We start from the raw sequence: 19,075 nt of genomic DNA on the forward strand, positions 1-19,075 counted from the left end.
TGGAGCTTCATGCACACTCGGTTACCTGTGACGTAATTTGGTGGCCACACTTCCTGAAATGAATAAACTAGCATGTATAATTCGCCCGAAACTAGAATATGTGTGTGTCATCCATTTGCCACCCATCACAAGCTTATATTGCTGCCGATCTTGAAACCATGCAGAATTGCGCCATCTGGTTTATAACATCTTGCTGTTCAAGAGACACCAGTATCACAACATTGAAACAGTTCGTAGCCATTCCATTAATCATGCTGCGCTGCATGTTATCTCATCTCTTGTCTTCTGCATCGTTTCTTTTATCAGCCGCTCCTGAGACACACGAAGCCACAACACCCCACAGCCACCTAAATCATAATAATGGCATTGCTTGCATCAACTGTTGCATGTTAGCACTGACTTCTTCATTTTTTCCGCATGCGTTAGCACTATGGAATTCCTTGTCTTTGTATCATGCACTGATCGCAGATTGTTCTAGGAAAAACGATCATTTTTCGTGAGGGTAATGGTTTCAGTAATATATAGTATCTCATACTTTAAACAACCAATTGTTTCTGCTTTTGTCTTCTGCGATTTCTTGCCTTTTACATATTTTTTTTTACTTCTTGCATTTTGCGTAGCTTTGTATATAATTTTTTCAACATCACTTACCTGTTTTGTATTGTTATTTTTCTTATTGCTTTTGTTTGCCTGGGTATTCTTTGTTTTCTAGTGTTCTTGTTGGCACAGAATCTCCATTTGTATTAGCACTATGGAATTCCTTGTCTTTGTATCATGCACTGATCACAGATTGTTCTAGGAAAAACGATCATTTTTCGTGAGGGTAATCGTTTCAGTAATATATAGTATCTCATACTTTAAACAACCAATTGTTTCTGCTTTTGTCTTCTGCGATTTCTTGCCTTTTACATATTTTTTTTTACTTCTTGCATTTTGCGTAGCTTTGTATATAATTTTTTCAACATCACTTACCTGTTTTGTATTGTTATTTTTCTTATTGCTTTTGTTTGCCCGGGTATTCTTTGTTTTCTAGTGTTCTTGTTGGCACAGAATCTCCATTTGTAATGCCCTCGGGCCTTTGAGGGAAAAATAAATGAGATAAATAAAGGCAATGAAAGTATAGCTAGTGCAGGCTCTGGACACCTGCCTGCAAAAGAACAGTCGTTGTGTGGTTGTACTAAGGCACCACGGTGGAAGTGATAACAGAAGTTCGTGCTGTTTCACAGTTCTCAGATAAATGTGCGAGCAGGCCTTTCGCACGTTCAAACATAAAAAGAGCTGCTGTTTCTGAGTACCAATGAGAAAAGATGCAAAGGTGATTGGGCCATGGATGCTTAGAGATTTTTTTGCATGTGTGGCCACTAACCTGGCAAATTTGTAAGGCAGTAAAAGCAGTTGTTGGTCAGTGTCGCGAGCAGTAGTCAGTACTGGATGGGGGGGAGGGGGGGGGGGGGGGGGCCAGAAACTGCTTCCAGACATTGTGTGTGTTGGGTGGATTGCTTCCTTTACTGCAGGGTTTGCAAATGTTCGAAATTTCAAATATGAAGCATGAATCGAGTATGTTTTTTTATTCGATTCATATTTGCATTCGGAAAACTGATATTTGGAATTCTCTGAACATTAGAAAATTATCAGATACACCGGGAATTTTCGAATTCACCACAGTTTCACCGCAACGCTTTATTGTGTTTACTGTATGGTGAAGCATCCCCAAGACACGGCAGGGTCGTTTTATGAAGAGGGTCTTCTCGACAGTGTGCACAAAGGGAAGCACTTCACTACACCAGGAAAAAGACATCGCTCTCACTTTGGGTTCATATCACTTGTAGACAACCATTGTGCAGGCGTTCCTCAGATACAATTATGCTGTGATGAAAATGATTTTTGGCAGTTTTTTTCAGGCCCATTTCATAATTAGAGCTTTCGGTTAATTTGGACATTTTTTTCTGGTCTCCCGAAGGCCAGAATAATGAGAGTCTATTGTATTCAGTAGTGATGTGACAGCTCGACCTGGTGTAATGCACTTTCCTTCATGCAGGTCCTCCCTGTGCAAAAAACCAGTGTTTGGAATTTTCATAAAATTTATGCTGGATTTTTTATTGCTGTGCAATTCTACATTAAATTTTGTTTGGAAATACTGTGTTCATTCTAAAGTAATCAAGAAAAATGGTGTTTGCTATTTTTTCATTTTTCATTTTTCCTCGCTGGCCAGATGTTCAATACTCAATGTGTGTTTGAAAATTTCAATAGTTGCACATGCCGATTGGCACAGGAATGCACAACCTGGAACACGTGCATACCGCATCACATTGTGCGTGCTGCAGCCGAGGCTACTTTTCAGGCCATGGCAGAGCGGCACCTTGTATTTCCATTCTTCTTCCCCTTTTCGCAATCTGAGTGCAAAGGGAGTTGAGGGGTACCAAGGCCAGGCAGGCTGGGGAACAAGGCTGGGATGTTTGGGGAAGAGAGGCCTCTGTTCAGGATTGAACTAGACTTGGCCGCACGTGATAGCGGCAGCTTCCGATGTCATCTCAGAGGAGGAGAATCACAAAGGCCTGGTGGTGCTCGTTTCACTGGCTGGAGTGGCCAAGCCATGCCAGTGGGAGTCCTGGTGTGAGCCAGTTCTACGCACCAACATTGTGCTGCATAATGGGTGAGGCTGGTATCTGTGGGATGACCTCCTAATTGTGGATATGACCTCTCTGTGGAAGACTGGTTACTCAATGTTGGACCTAAGAGCAGGTGATCACAGCGCTGGAAGTGCAGTCTGAGGATCAAGGGTTGGACCTGTAAAAACAGCTAATGCTACCTGAGCTGAGCGACAGGCTTACACTCAAGAACTTGGGACTGTTTCCTGAATGCAAGCTAAAGACAGGGCTGGGCTGATTTAGTTGGTTCCCCTTTTTCACTTTGGATCTTTGCTGCAGAAGCTGGAAGCATTGTAGGTGGAACAGCATGAACAAAAGAGACAAAAGCAGGAAGAAGACACAGACAAACTCTGTGTCTTCCTGCTTTCTGCTTTTGTCTTTCGTCTAGTTCGCACTGTTCCACCTACAATGAACAGATACCAACTTGGCCAGCTTTCCATACTCCTTCAGAGGAACACTATTCTGAATATTGTGTAACACATCGCAGACTTTTCTCAGTTTCATTTATAGCCAGCTCTAACTGTTCTCTTGTACTAGGTGAAACAAGATGGCGAGTTGGGCAGATTATACATTATTCACTCGAACAAGGAAGGTTGAACCAGGTGGTTTCTTTCCTTTCTATGGTCATTTGGTCTGCGCTTCCCTTTGTTGCATGAGGTTGTTGTGTATTATTCCCTTTGTTGTATTAGGTGCTTTTGGTGGCTGTGGCGGCCTAGGGGGTGCTGCAATGTTGTGCAATGTCTGCTGCCCTTTTTCATGACCCTTAAGGCATTGCTGTAGCAGAGTACCTTGAATAAAAGAAAGAGGTCCACTGGGAGCAGAGACCCCCTTGCCACTTCAGCAAAGCTATTGGGGGCAAGTGGGGGTGCTATCCCTGTTGTCATTCCATCCTGAAGTCAGAAGTGGGGGTAGTCTTCCTTTTTTCTCCCTCTTCAACTGTTCACAACATGCAGTTTTGAAATGCCAGTTCAAAAGTTTTTGCCAAAGTGAGAGTGAACTGTACTGCTACTGCTGGCACTGCTCAGTCTCAGCCTGGAGACATTCAGGGCACCCAGAGGCCAGAAATGGGGCTGGAGTGCTTATGAAAGCAGCTGCAAGCCAGCAGTTATGCACAAGGGCTACAGATAGAGAGCCAACCTGGGTGACAGCATTTTTACCGTCGAGTGTGCACATCATCTTCCCAGAGTGGCTCACTTGAGTTGTGCATTTGTGGTGTGCAGAGATGCTGACATACAGTTGCTTCTGTGAGCTGATGAAGCGCATGGCTGCCAACTTCCCGCACGGGGGAGCCATGGACCACCACTTTGCCAACATGCGCTCCCTCATCCAGGTACAGAACCTGCATGATCAGCCAAGCTGTCAAACCAAATGGAGCATGGTGCTTTTAATCCAGCCAAGCCTGAGTGTTGTAGAAGCTTTAAAAAACTAAGGTTGCTCGAGGGAGGAGAGTCTTAAGGAGTCATTCATTTGCAAGTGTGATAAAGATAAGTGCATCAGTGACAGGGCAGTTGTTCTGCTGGAAAGAGAGTCTGTGTTTTTAAATGCTGCATAGCATTTTTGGTTTTGCTCTTAGGTAGCAGGGGTGTTTCCTCTGTTTTTTACATGCATCTTCAGCTATTTTTAGCTTGCAGTGTCATAGCTCAGTTTCCTTTGGTTAGTCTCTATGGCATTTATCCTTTTAGTTATGTTGCTGCCTTCTCAAAATTGGTTGATAGCTCGGCATGCATGTTTCCTTCCTTAAAGCATGTATGTCCGTTTTCAAGTTAGGACTTGTTGTATTTCCCTCTCTTGTCCACCCCATTGTGGTGGTTCAGTGGTTAGGGAGCTCGACTACTGTGCCCAAGGATGCGGGATCGAATTCGGGCTGTGGTGGCCGCTTTTGATGAAGGTGAAAAACAAGGCGCCTATGTACTGTGCGATGTAAGGTGGTCAAACTTTCCAGAGCCCTCAGCTACGGTGTCTCTCACAGCCTGAGTCGCTTTGGGATGTTAAACCCCACAGACAAAACCAAACTCTCTCTTGTTTGTTTTTGTTGCCCTAAAATTCAAAATGTTTCTCTTGGTAAATTTACCGTAATGCATGCAATTATCAGTTTTTTTGGGGGTCATTCGATAATGTGAACATTTTCCTGGGCCCTTTGAAGATTGAATCTAATTTTTAGTGTAGTGGTAAGGCAGATGAGCTGCATAGCTGGGGGCCTAGACTCGAAACGACTGTGGCAGCCGCTTTTCTGTGGACGTTGTTGTGTCCGGCCAAAGCCGCCCAGAAATTCAGCCGGACGGCAAACTTCTCCGGCGAACGCCTCCTTCACAAAATCCGGATACTTTTGTGCAAAGCACCGGTGCACTGGAGGCGAGCCGTGCCAAGGGGAGAGAAGCGACGTGTTTGAACATGAGATGAACATCCAGACAGCTCGGCGCCGTGGCCCTGGCGATGGACCCCTTCTCGCCCCGCAGCATCTTTGAAGCAAGGGTGCAGCAAGCTGTCCCCATTGGCTCTGCGAAAGTGCTGCCGTCCGATTGGACCATTTGAGCGTCAACGGTTTCTCGGTTACGGAGACTCAAGTGCTTCCGTTCGAGACTCCGAGTGTGAGTTCATCACTAGTGTCCATCGAGAGCAGTTCGTCCCCTGAGAGAGCGGACGCGGTGGAATCTCCCCGGCCGTCGCTGGACGAGAACAGTCGTGTATGGCTATGTTAGCTTTCAGCCCCAGAGCCGATCTCAATGTGTAAATGCCTGTATATAGTGTATAAAGCTTTTTCTTCATCTCACCAGCGCCGACTCGGATTCATCGCTACCCCGCCCAGGGAGCTGACAGCCCTCGTTCACGAAACGGGTGATGAGTGCTACGCAACCAACTCCTTAGCACAACCCTGTTCACGGTGGGGTACTCTGTGGTAACCCCACCGGCACAACATTGGTGGCAGCGGTGGGATTGGCCGACGTCAGGCACCTCGGCGCAGTGAGTACCTGAAGTTTCCCTCAAATGCCAGACTTTCTCTGACAAACAGAGTAGCTTAGAGAAAGGCTGAGGGTAGCATTGTGTTAACCTTGCGTGCTTTAAGCCTACAGGAAGTGTTTTGAAAGCCAAGGGTTGCTGAGAGGGCAATCAGTGTGAGAAAAGCTTGCGTGTCTCTTGCTAGGAGCAAGATAGCAAACCTCTAGTACACATTTCTAAAAAGGCAAACAGCAAGAGGTCGGTGTAAAAGATGGAGAGTTACAAGTTCAGAGAACCTCTCCAAATTTGTGATGAGTTTGGCATCGGTTTGGGCTCAACAAAAAGAAAGAGTAGATTCTTGAGATTATGCAGGCAGAGGAAGTGACGGCTGAGGAAGCCGCAGAGGCTTGGCATGATATTCAAGAGAGAAAAGGAAAGGAGGAAGCCAAAAGGCTAGAACTCCAAAAGTATGATGAGCGTGAAAGGCTTGAACGCCAAGAGGGCTATGAGTGTGAAAGGCTTGAACACCAAGAGTGCTATGAGCGTGAAAGGTGAGAACGGAAAAGGCGGTTTTCCCCGCTTGAAGAAGCTTATGCAGCTTGAGCTTTCAGCACATGAAATTAGTGTTGAATGGCATGAAGCTTTAATTGCCATTCAAGGTAACAGTTTGAAGCCGCAAGAATGTCTGCAGCCATTCCTCATCGCCGAGGATATGGCAGAGTATTTGGCAGATTTCGAGTGTGTCTGCAAAAGTAAGTGCTTCGAGCGAGATACTTGAGAACAACAATTGGTAGCTCTTTTCTCCGCTGAGGCGTCTGAAGAACTCAAGTGCGTGTTAGACGGTGACTTGAAAAACTACGATCACCTGAAAGAGTCTTTACTGAAAAGACATCAGATGTCACCAATGGAGCTTAGGGACAGGTATCGGCGTGAGAAAAACTGTATCAAAACATTCTTGGATTTGACATATCAATTGAAAGCTGCTATAACCGAATGGCTAGACAGTCAGGAAGTCTCAGAGCAAATTGGACTTGCACCAGAGAATGAGACACAGCTTGGGTTGCAGCCGAGCAATGCGACCGCAGCAGCGAGCCGATCAAGTCTCGAACAGAAATGTCTCAGGTTACCTTGGTCAAGCCACTGGCAGCTGAGGCGGTTGGAGCCAGTTCCATCGGCGAGAAATCCGCAGTGACAGCGTCCTGCACGCCGCCCCACATAGCTGTAAGCAATCCACGAAACGAGAGTGGGGAACTGGCAGTAAATCAACCGCCTGACAACTCAGAAGCAGAAGTTGTCAAGCGTGGCGGAGGTGTAGCCAGACTAGTAGACGACAAGTTGGCTATTTCTGAGATCGGCGTTGTCGTAGATCATCACTCGCGGAAAAACGAAGTGATGCTTATGGAAATTGCACAGCCCACGAGTGTTGAACAGCGAAGGTAGACCAATGACGCGAATGCTGTCGAGAACCACACCTGTGAAGTCGACAGCGAGGGACTAGACAGGAGCCATGGATTTTTGTGTCCTGACGTGCTCAATTCTATTGGCGAAAACAACCCTTGTGAGAACATGGACCTCACGCGATCTGAAGCACCCCAGTTGTCGGACGAACTTGATCGTGCGCCGGTTAGCGCTGAGCGATGCGACACACCAGCGGATCAAGGTAACTTGAGTGGCGAGCCTGCAGAGAATATGCCTAGTTCGGAGGCTGGCGTGAACGAGCCTTGTTCCGACTCAACTGGCAGTGAGTCATGCGCTGCTGGCCGCGATGCAGGCGCGGCGACGATGCCGGCGCCGTACTCGCTCCGGTTACCGGCAGCTTGAAAGAGCTGGCACCAAAAGAAAGAAAGCAAGCATTCAAGTGCTGCCGCCGAAAAGAGCGGAAAGGCAGGTGCATGAAAGAATGGTGCCATCGAAAGATGAGAAAACGCGAACGATCGCGAAAGGAAAACAAGCGGCGATCTCAGCGGCGCAAATGCACCCATGCGGAGAAAATGCGCGATTGGTGCGCTAAGCGTAAAGAACGAGACAGATCGTTCAATAAAGCGAGTAACTTGTCCTCATCTGTTCTTTCACGCACAAAGTGGAAAGAAAGGTCTCGTAGAGAAATGGACAGCCGAAGCTGTAGCGGAGAGAGAAGAGCCAAACCGCCCGAATACTGCTACGCATCCTGCCACTTGCGGAAGAGAACAGCACAGTGTGAACTCGGATATTTTGAGCCATGCATTCGAGAAGTGGCTACCTTCGACGAGCGTTTCATCGCTAACGGTAACTTTGTAGGCAGATTGGGGCAAAATTGAATGACCTCCTTGCTTCCTCACTTGTGGTTTACGGCCCAAATGATTTCAAGGGGACTTTTCAATTACTGATTATTAATTTTCTCTGCTATTTAGTGTATCATTAATGTGCAAAATTGTTGTTTGAACCTTTTGTACTGCATCCTACACTTGTCCCTTGTTGTAGTGGGAGCAAAAAAGGAACAACAATTTAGTTAATTGAATTTGAAATTTTGCCTCTGTCTGGTGTTTGACGGGTGACCGAGGGTACTTGCTTGTGTTGGTTGTTGCCTGCTGCCGGTCGGTTTTGCAAGCTGCAGAACAGCCTACCACTACCAGTGGCGAGAGGCAAGGGCATTGGAGCGACCCGAGCGAAGTTGATCGACGTGCCCCGGCAACAAGGCTGTCGGCAGAGATCCTGACCTGTCGAGTGGAACCCAAGGCACGTGAGGCTACCTGGCGCCCGGACACTGGACGTGAGCTTGGAGGAATCTGGCGAACGAGCGCCTGGCATCCGAGCCACATGCGAGCAGCTCGTCTTCCTGGCGCATTGTCTGACGGTGGGGGTGCGGTAGTGCCCGGCCAAAGCCGCCCAGAAATTCGGCCGGACGCCAAACTTCTCCGGCGAACGCCTCCTTCACAAAATCCAGATACAGTCGAACCCGGATATATCGAACTCGAAGGGGATAGCGAAATAGTTCGATATATCGATAATTCGATATACAAAAATCGGCTTGTGACGGCACTTACGATGCCGAAAAACGATACCGCATGTGTCGCGTAATCAATCCACTCGCATAATGAACCCACCGTCCACTTTTTCACCCGAGAATTTGAAAAGAAAAAAAAATGCGTTAAGACCAGCTCGCTCGCATGCAAGCGATTGAGCGATCTCGGCGACGAGCGGCAGCGACAGAGCGAAAAATTTCTAACTTGTTGGAACTGCGTCCCTCTGCCGCAACAGCTCAAAACAAGGTTTCTGTGTCGCCATGGCAGAAATCGCCAGCGTTTTCGCTTGCATGTCGCACTCCGTTTCGTCTCATCCACAGCTCATTTCTTGGCAGCGTGCCAAGATGCTGCGCAGCGATAACATCAGGGCGCGTTTATCTTTTTATAGCTCCTCCGGTGGCCGGGAGCGAACTTGGCAGAGTGCGCGTGATGGCTTGATTGCACAAGCCTGGTTCCATTTATCATGCGGCGCTTGGGGCGGGCGTCATGATCGCAGCGGCAGACCGCGTGCTTCTGTTGATTCATACATGCAAAGATAAACGGCTCCCGCCAAAAAAAAAAAAAAAAAAAGCCTGCCGCTTCTTAACGTCCGCAGCCGCCATATCTTACGATACGTCGCGCATACAGCACAACGATAAGAAAGGATGACTCTCGCAAAAAAGAAAGAAAGAAAAACAGAGAGAGCTGCCGCTTCTTAACGTCCGCAGGTGCCATAGCCATGTCAGCCGCCGCGCACAGAGGGTTCGCAACACATGCTGTAGAAAGCGTCCGACGTCTGTCTGAAAACGGGCTGAGCTGGCTTGGCGCATGCGTAGCGCGTGCTGAAGGAGAGAGATAGCTCCGCAAAAGAATGGGCACACCCACGCACATGGCTTGCAAACGTCATGTGTTGGCGCGCGGGAAACAATAACTGCAGATGCCCACGCCTTTGGGGAATGGGCGCGGCGCTGTTCAGAACTGTCCCCTCTCATTCCTTCCGCGCGTGGCTTGAAAACGTCACGCGGCAAACGGCCAAGCGTGATGCGATCGTCTTTGGGGAAGGCACACTTTCCAGTGTGTGGTGCGGAGTTCGATATATCGAACGACCGGTGAAATTGAGTTCGATATATGACGCGGCTTTCCTATACTTTTACATGGGATTTTCAAGGGGATATTCCGTGAGTTCGATATAACCAAAATTCGATATATCCAGGTTCGATATAACCGGGCTTGACTGTACTTTTTTGAAAAACACCGGTGCACTAGAGGTGAGCCGTGCCAAGGGGAGAGAAACGACATGTTTGAACATGAGCTGAACATCTAGACAGCTCGGCGCCGTGGCCCTGGCGGTGGACCCCTTCTCGCCCCGCGGCATATTTGAAGCAAGGGCGCAGCAAGCTCTCCCATTGGCCCTGCGAAAGTGCTGCCGTCCGATTGGACAATTTGAGCGTCAACGGTTTCTCGGTGACAGAGACTCAAGTGCTTCCGTTCGAGACTGCGAGTGTGAGTTCGTCACTAGCGTCCATCGGGAGCAGTTCGTCCCCTGAGAGAGCGGATGCGGCGGAATCTCCCTGGCCGTCGCTGCGCGAGGACGACTCGGATTCATCGCTACCACCCAGGGAGCTGACAGCCCCCGTTCACGAAACGGGTGACGAGCACTATGCAACCAACTCCTTGGCACAACCCTGTTGATGGTGGGCTACTCTGTGATAACCGCACTGGTGCAACATTGGCACGTGTTTGAACATGAACATGAACACAAGATGCCTATGCCCCTCTATATGTCAGTGCATGTTGAAGAACTACAGGCGATTGAAATTATCCGGTGTTCTTCATTACAGTGTCCCTCATATCTTGAGATCTTGAGTACTTTTGGGATATTAAACCCTACAAACGAAACCATACCAGATCAGTCTTTGGAGAATGTTGGTTTTTAAATGTTTTGACAACCTACTGTTTGCATTTCTTGAATCAACTAGGCAGTTGAAAAATAGTACAGGAAGTTGCTCTTTGCTGGAATTTTTGTCATAGCATGCTTCATCATTTATCTCAAATTTTGGAATGTCTGGGCCTCGAAGGAGAGGCCTGCTTTGTCAGCACTAAGAAAGATTTCCAGGTTTTCAGCCCTTTATTATTGATGTCGTAGATGACAGCAGTTTCACTGGTGTAGATTCTTCGGGCATCCTCCTAAAATGGCCAGTCCACCCATTTGATGCTGTGAACTTGTTGATGCCTCCTACCCTCAAGAGAGTGCATCCTGTACAGTAGAAAGAGTTGACATTCACGCCTCATGGCATTCACTATCTACCGGTCAAAAATGTGGGTGGAGTACCATACAACGTGATAATGGTTCTGAGCCTCCACAGCCTTTGGAGGACAAGAATGCAGGTCAATCGCGCCAATGAAAATGTTCGCTCTGCATGAAAATTTTATTGACAATGTGACACGTGCGGGATGTTCTCGGACCCCAGCCCAAGTCGGGAGTGTATGCAGTGGTTTCCGTGTATCCTTGCCTCCAATTAAACAACGCTGTACAAGCTCGATGCCACTCTGTACTTGGACCATGGCTAATGAGCAGCAATCATGGAGGCTGTATCACCTGGACTAGAGATGGCTGTCACTCTGAAGGCGGTGCTTGCCACGGCACTTGAAGGACCACTACATTCCTCATTAGGTGTTCGTACGCCTTTCCGCTGGCCTAATTGCAGTGTAATTTCCTTTTCCTTGACTCATTCAGCTAAGTTATTGCTTCAAGTTTGATCGTGATCTGAAAATGGCTCTTGAAGAGCTAGAAGTGCTGCTGCTTCAGCTGCTTCCCTAAATAATGGATAAGTGTGTTTTTCTTATCAAATAGCCAACTACATTCGAGCCCTGCTGCAACGAACACCGCTTCAACAAAATATTTCCAGTTCTTCATCAGCTCACCATAGATATAGTGAAGGAAGTTGGTTTGTGCAATAGGGAAATTTAGAATACAAATTGAATATCTTTGTTATTCAATTCGTGTTCGATTTGAAAGACCGACATTTGGAAATCTGAATATTTGAAAGTTACCTTAATGAATACTGCACCGAAAATTTTCAAATTCACCGCAGTTTCACTGCACTGCATGCTTCACCACAATTCTTGATTATGTGGACTGTGCAGTGAAGCATTCTCAAAATGCGATGGGGCTGCTTTATGAAAAGGGACCCTCCTTTTTGAGAAAAGCATCTTCCTGATAATGCAGGCAAAGCGAAGTATTTGTGGAACCTAGGAAAACGTCGTTCTCACTTTGCTTCATCTAAAATGGCAACATCCATCGTGCAGGTATTCAGCAGATAAAATTACTGTGATGCACACAGTTTTTGGCACTTTTTTTAGGCCCATTCAATAATTGGAGCATTCCCTTAAAGGCCAAATTAATGAGAGTTTAATGAGACATCAATGGCATTAGCACTTTCCTGTCCGCGGGAAAAGTAAGTAGTTGTTTTTGGGTGGTGTCACTAAACTTTTTTTTTCTTTTAGCCAAAAACTTGCATGGTATAGAAGAAGTGTTTGGTATCAAATTGTAGAGGAGAAAATTCTCTTTACAATGGAAGTAAGCGAAATGAATGTCTTTATTCAAGAATTACCTCCGAAAAATTAAAACAATCACAAAAAAGTGTAGTAAAATATAAAAAACGCACAAAAACATCACTTTCCTCACAAAAAAAAAAAAACAAAATATCTGAAATACAGTAAAAGCTCGTTAATTCAAATTCCACGGGGCCGCCAGGCCAGTTCGAATTAACCAAAATTCGAACTAATGAAAGTGAGCAAAAATGAAGGCGTTTGATGCCCGGAGGGCACGAAAAACATTTATTTAGCAAAAAAGTCTGTTATCATCTTCTGCTTCTTCTCTCTGAGGGCTACCGTACTCACTCGGTCTTCTAGCATGCGAATGCGACGCAGGGAGTCTTCTTCCCCCTCTTCAAAGCTGAAGAAAAGGCGCGCGACATTCAGCGCTCCCATAACTTCTGCCGCGGATGGACGCACGGGCTCTTGCTCCTCGTCGTCGTCCTCGTCTTCTGCCCCTTCTGGGACAGACTGCTCCCCAACAATTTCAGCGACAATGTGCTCATCACTTAGGGCACCGCACACTGCTGCATCGCTGTCTACTCCAACGTAATCATCAAAACTGACGTCCTGCAGCACAGCACGCACAGCCGCAGGCAGAGGCTCCGGACTCCTATCGTCGCCACTTTCTTTCATACTTCCGGCAGCAAAGCCACAGTGGTGGAAGCAGTTTGCAATTGTGGACGGCGTGACCTGCTCCCATGCACGCACCAACATGTGCATTGCTGTGAGCAATGTGATGGTGCTGGTCTTCTGGTTTCCAGTGCACAAAGTCATGCGCTCGATCATGTGGCGCCTATAGAAACATTTGATGTTTCTGATCACCCCCTGATCCATCGGCTGCAAGGCCGCAGTCGTGTTGGCGGGCAAAAAGACGAGCCTTGTGGCTTTCAGCTCGGCGTCGACTTTGTGTGCCGAGCAGTTATCCACAATGAGGAGAACTTGACGCTTCCCTAGCTCCATCCTCCGATCGAATTTCAAGAGCCATTTTTTAAACAATTCGCCCGTCATCCACGCCTTGCTGTTGGCGGAGTATTCCGTCGGCAGCGTCCTAATGTTCTTGAAACATCTAGGCCTTATGTGCCTTGCCGACAACAAAAAGAGGGACCTTCTCCGTCCCGGTCATATTAGCGGCACGGTCGCTCGATGCAAGCGCGCACTAGGTGCGGCCTGCTACATCGCCCGAAACCCGCGGGAGGCGCCTACTTCCCGTCGCCACCGCCGCGGCGCCACCGTTCAGGGACAGCCGCGCGCGGAGCGCTGCGCCTGGCTGCGCTTTGAGCGAGGCGTGTTTTAAGGATGTAAGAGCTCCGTTTCACACAATTTTGAAACATGAATTCCTATATACTGTCATGTCTAGTGTGAACATGTCAGCACTACCACGTTTTCTTCGCAAGGATGTATATACTGGCGTGTACACCAAAAACTTATTGTGACGGTAGTTCAAAGCCGCTCGATAGTTCGCGCTTTACCGTGATGTGCATTCAGGTCAAATTGGTTGTCAGATGAAAATTTCACTCGTCTGTCAGCAATTGGAAGCTGTTCAGCGGCCAAGGTAGCACAATGCATTATCCTTTACATCACAATGTCGCGAATTCCTTGCGTGTCATTTTCACACCGTTTACTCATTCTTGCATAAAATGCGTACACAAACGATTGATGTCAACCTCTTCTATGCTGCCAGCGCAATCCAATAACAAAATGTGATCCTACTGGGCGACTGTACTCTACTGTGCAACTTACAGCTAGCATTCAACAATTTCTAGTCTCAAGATTGCGCATCAAGTCTTCCAGTTTGAAACTAGCTTACCCGCGATCAGAAAAATTGCTTGATGCTTCGCTGATATTCAGCACATTTCCGTGGAACGTCAAGGTTGTAAACTGTTGTAATTTAGAAAAACAAATATATTTAGTATAGTGAAGTTGTGAATTTTTCTAAGCGCAACTGGAGCCGAGGAAACCACAAACTGCTTCAGCAAGACTAGATACATTTATTGCACAGTTACACAAAAAGAGGAAGAAGACGTTCACAAACGGAGAACCTTCCTGGAGAGAGGTTTATGGCATAGCCTTAAAAGTCGCTCCACTGTTGCGTTGAGATTCCCGGCCCAGTTCGCTATCAGTGGGCGCAGCAACTTACTTAGGAATATCTTGCAAAGCTCCTCAGTGTGGGCACGGTTGTTTTTTTCGCAGATTAGCTGCGGGTACTGTGTAAAGTGCGGAAGCAATACTGAAATGAACAGTTCACACAGCTTGCTGCTTCTCCGGACCTCTTGAGATTTCATTATCCGGTTAATGAAGACGCGCGTAAGCTGACAAAGCTTGATTGCTTCCATTTTGGGGTATACCAAGCCTCCGTTGTCCATGTTTTTCATTAGCCCGTAAACAGGGACGGTTGGCTTTGGTTCCTGCAACAGGGTCTTGCACGACTCGCACGTCACCTGAAAACCATCAGAAAATATCACATAAACCAGCAACTTGGTATAGTGGTAGACAAATTTGGGATCCTCGTTAGCATACATGCACTTGCTACCCGCTTATTAAACACATTCCTTAATTACCGCCTCTATACTTCTCATGCATACTCTTTAGCATACAGTCGGAGGCAACCACATTATGTGAATTATACCACCCGACACAGATATAAAGCCCCGCTTTAACCAAGTCATACGAACGTCCCTGTGTAGTCTCGGTGTAGCGTGCCTGACTCATGATCCAAGGATCCCGGTTTCCATTCCCATCTCACCCTCTCATCTTAATGAAGCTGCAGAGTTCACAGCTCCTGCCAACTTTATCATGTCATGTGGTCTCGTTGCACCACACATCCCGCCGAACAATCAGGGTCCGGCCACATCACCTGTAAAAAACCTCCTGCCACAGACATTCTCACGGCATTTTGCCAACAAGGCGGTCACCATTGTTTCTGCGGAATGGGGCTTTTAACGCTATCGCATTGGCTCCTACTCAGACAATCTCAAGAGTATAAACAAATATTGTATGCACAGGTTTCTTTGCTTCCAAGGCCGTTCAGACAAGAGGAAATTTTATAACAATGTGTATGCTTATGTAAAAAAAAAAAAAAAACAGTTCGTACCTTTTCCTGACATGTTCTCGCAACATAACCAGCGAGGAACGCTACTGGTGCCACCTCAAAGTGTTCTTCTGCTTCAGAACACAGCGTTAAAAATCCGAGTTCACTGGTCAGCTCCCTGGTAGCAAATTCAATGGCAGTTGGCAGGGCATATGTTTCAGCATCTGGACAATTGTTACCCTCAGCGCTGCTTTCATTTCAGAAGAAGTGGGTGCATTGCCACTTCTCGCTGCTTGTAGGATGCCAACCTGAAAAAAAAAAAAAAAAGAGAGGAATGTGACCTTGCATATTGTACCAGCGAAAGTCACGGGGACACAAGAACTGGCCCAAGTGATCACCATGTTAATGTGACTTTGATGAGCACACTTTGGAATATTTTTAAGCAGTACCTTTAGCAGTTTCTCCGCTGTCAAAAGGGCAGTCCTGGCATCCACCCGGTCGTTGCCGCCGTTGAACTGCCGAAGACAGCTAAACAGCGATTCCACAGGGTCACTGTTTAGCCCGCGTGTTAAGACATAGTGGAAGCTACAATTATGAAATTCATTTCAGTAACCTGTTGCAAACAACGTAAAACTGAGCCGAGAAAAAAAGAACCTACTTTAGGTGGTCAAGAAGATATTCAATCAGTGCCACCGTGTTGTCAGGAGTGTGGCTTCGTAGGTCTCTTTTGTGATTCGCCTCGACCGCCCAGCATTCATTTGGAGGTCTTCCAAGTAACAGATGAAATCTAGCTCCAGCCAGGAGAGTCGTTCATCATCTGTTAAAAAGAATGCTTTCTCATGCGTCCCGCTTGCCTTCACTGCACCGATATCATGTAGGGCATACCATTTCGCAACCATTCGCATGAAATATATTGTAGCCGAGCTGTCTTTGAAGTGGCATGCTTCAGGATGACATTCCGGGTTCTCTTGAAGAAATTGTAGCGTTGCTATTACTGCCGGAGAAAAGATTTGAGTGGCCCTGCAAACTTTCATTTTCTCCAGGTTGTTTGGTTCAACGTGTGCACGAGTAAGGAACCTGACTGGCTTAACCAGTAGCTGTGATTAAATTTCGAAGAGCTCTCGGTCATTCTCTGTGAAATGTAAGGAACATACCAGAGACCTGTCGCTAGGCGCCCACTTGCTACTTTTTCCCGCTTGTCCTTGGCGGGAGATATTCTTGAGCCACGCTTCCCTACGCTGGAGGTCGCATGGGAACTCATGATACCTCACGGTAGGGTCTTTTCTCGCGTTTGTATCGCAGAGCGGCACACAGCAGTTTCGCGGCATTGCGCCGCACGCGTGCGACGGACCACCGCACGTGCGCACAGCAAAAAGCACGAAGCGAGCCCAGCACATAACGCAAACGCGTCCCGTCTAGATGTAAACGAGCTCACACACGCGCACACAATAAAACTTGAGTTGATTACGCCGACCTGAGGCGAACGCGTCCAGAGTCGAACAAAACCGCGCGCCCCGAGCCCGCAATTCCGACGGTGACGTGTCCCTGAACAGTGGCGCCCTCAGCAGAAACAGCGGGCGCAACTGTAAACTCCCCAAGGACACGCTCGCCCATTGACGGCGGCGCGATGCAGCAGGCCGCACCTGCGCTTCCATCGAGCGGCCGTGTTAGCGGTGACCAGAACAGTAATCCGCTCTTTGCTTCGCTTGCCGCCAGCGCAGCTGTCCCCTTTAAATGTTACTGTTCTGTCGGGCTGGAGCTTATAAAACAAAGCCGTCTCATCAGCATTGAATATATCATGTGCCGAGTAGCTTTCTAAGTACTGCTGCAGAGCACCGCTTAGCCACGTGGCACAAGTTTCTGCATCCACTTCTTTGGCTTCTCCAGACAACACCCGGAAGACAAGATTATGTCTGTCTCTAAAGCGGTGAAACCATCCTTCGGAGGCGACAAAATCTTCTACATTCAAGCGCAGGGCGAAATCGGCCGCCTTCGCCATGATAATTGGGCCGCTCAGTGGAATGTCAGCGCTTCTCATTTCTTTCACCCACGTGATCACAGCGGTCTCAATTTCCGGATACTTGGCTAACCGAAGCCTTTTTCTGTTGCTGGCGAAATCTTCGGCTTCATAGGCATCCTCGATGGCCTTCCTATTTCAGACGTACGTCGACAACGTGCTTGGTGGAATCCCGTGCTTTTTCGCGATTTCCACTTTGCTGGCCTTCCGTTCATCCACCTCGCGTAAAATAGCCACTTTCTCCTTCACCGTCTTGGCACAGTATTTCCCACGCGAACACATCTCACGGACACAAGCTCACAACAAGCGGCGTGCAAAACGAGGGCTCACGAAATGCAACACGAAACCGTGGTCGATAACACTAAAACGTCGTTCCTCGAAGGAGTCGCGGCAGGAAAGACTGTTTAGTACTTGTTCCAGCACCCTAGCGGCGCCCCGATGGTTGTGCCATCTATCGTTCTGCCGTGAAAGCTTCCAACGATGGTTTTTAACAGCGCTGCTTGGCGGCGCGCAGTTCGAATTATGGGTGGCGGCGCCAATTTTTGAGTGAATTAACGAGCTGTTACGCGCATAGACTTCTATGCACTGCGGACCGGACCACGATGACTATTTCGAATTATCCAAAATTTCGAATTAACGAGTTGTGAATTAACGAGCTTTCACTGTATATGCTTTGTAGGTGAGGTACAGGTCTAACAACATAATAAATTTTAGCTGGCTAGATACAATAGTAATGAAGTTACGAAAGAAAATGTTGCACCTAGTGACGATCGTGCCACCGCGTGAACGGCTCTTGAGCAGCGCCGAGGTGGACCCCTGGCTCTGTCCTGGCCAAAAATATGACTCTGCACTGTCAGCGGCAAGTAGTCCCGCCCGAATGACGTTGAGACCCTGCAGATAAAAGTTATGACTTTCTGAAATGTACATTTTGTAGGCCAGGGACCGATCTAATAATGTAGTGAATTTTAACTGTCTAGATACAATAGTAATAAAGTTACGAAAGAAAATGTTACACCTAGTGACGATCGTGCCACCGTGCGAACGGCTCTTGAGTAGCACCGAGGTGGACCCCTGGCTCTCTCCTTGCCGAAAACACGACTCTCTGCACTGTCAGCAGCAAGTAGTCCCGCCCGAATGACGTTGAGACACTGCAAATAACAGTTATGACTTTCTGAAATTTACGTTTTGTAGGCCAGGGACCGGTCTAACAATGTAGTAAATTTTAACTGTCTAGATACAATAGTAATGAAGTTACTAAAGAAAATCTTACACCTAGTGACGATCGTGCCACCGTGCGCACGGCTCTTGAGTAGCGCCAAGCAGAACTCTCGCGCGCAACGCTGAGGTGGACTCCTGGCTCTCTTCTTGCCGAAAATACGACTCTCTGCACTGTCAACGGCAAGTAGTCCTGCCTGAATGACATTGAGACCCTGCAGATAACAGTTATGACTTTAAGATCATTCTGACCTCTTTCTATTAGCGCGCATCAAAAGCGGAACTTTTCGGAGGACAATCCGACACTTACTGGGGCATGGCCATTGACATTCCGTGTTAATTTGATGCTGTTTCGTCGTCGCTACTGAATTCTGAAGAGCTGGGGCCGAATCCACGAAAGAGTTCGCTTTGGAACGCGTTCGCTTTCTCTCTCGCTGCCTCGCTCCATTGGCTGCGCGTCGCCACTGCTGGCGGTGACGTCCTTTCCTGAAGGCGGGACCACGAATTTCGTTGACGTCACGAGACATGTCAATCAAATGAAAGCGAACGCGTTCGGTCGCTGTGTGTGGACCTCAGGGGCCGAATCCACGAAAGAGTTCGCTTTCTCTCTCGCCGCCTCGCTCCATTGGCTGCGCGTCGCCACCGCTGG

General features: G+C 47.7%; 1 protein-coding gene across 4 annotated transcripts in view; it reads left to right on the plus strand.

The window, feature by feature from the left end:
* The window catches only part of LOC146194364 (small G protein signaling modulator 1-like), a 164,881-nt gene that overhangs the window by 107,239 nt on the left and 38,567 nt on the right, over positions 1–19,075 (plus strand). For 3 of the 4 annotated variants that reach the window (XM_084597375.1, XM_084597378.1, XM_084597377.1), the window contains exon 19: positions 3,869–3,978. The exons of the other annotated variant lie outside the window; for it this stretch is intronic. In XM_084597375.1, the coding sequence (XP_084453501.1) occupies positions 3,869–3,978 (110 nt within the window). The remainder of the gene's footprint in view (positions 1–3,868; positions 3,979–19,075) is intronic. 4 annotated transcript variants of the gene reach the window in all.

This window comes from Amblyomma maculatum, chromosome 3, assembly GCF_055883805.1.
Source record: "Amblyomma maculatum isolate TAMU_Amacu chromosome 3, ASM5588380v1, whole genome shotgun sequence".
In the NCBI taxonomy this organism is placed as follows: domain Eukaryota; kingdom Metazoa; phylum Arthropoda; class Arachnida; order Ixodida; family Ixodidae; genus Amblyomma; species Amblyomma maculatum.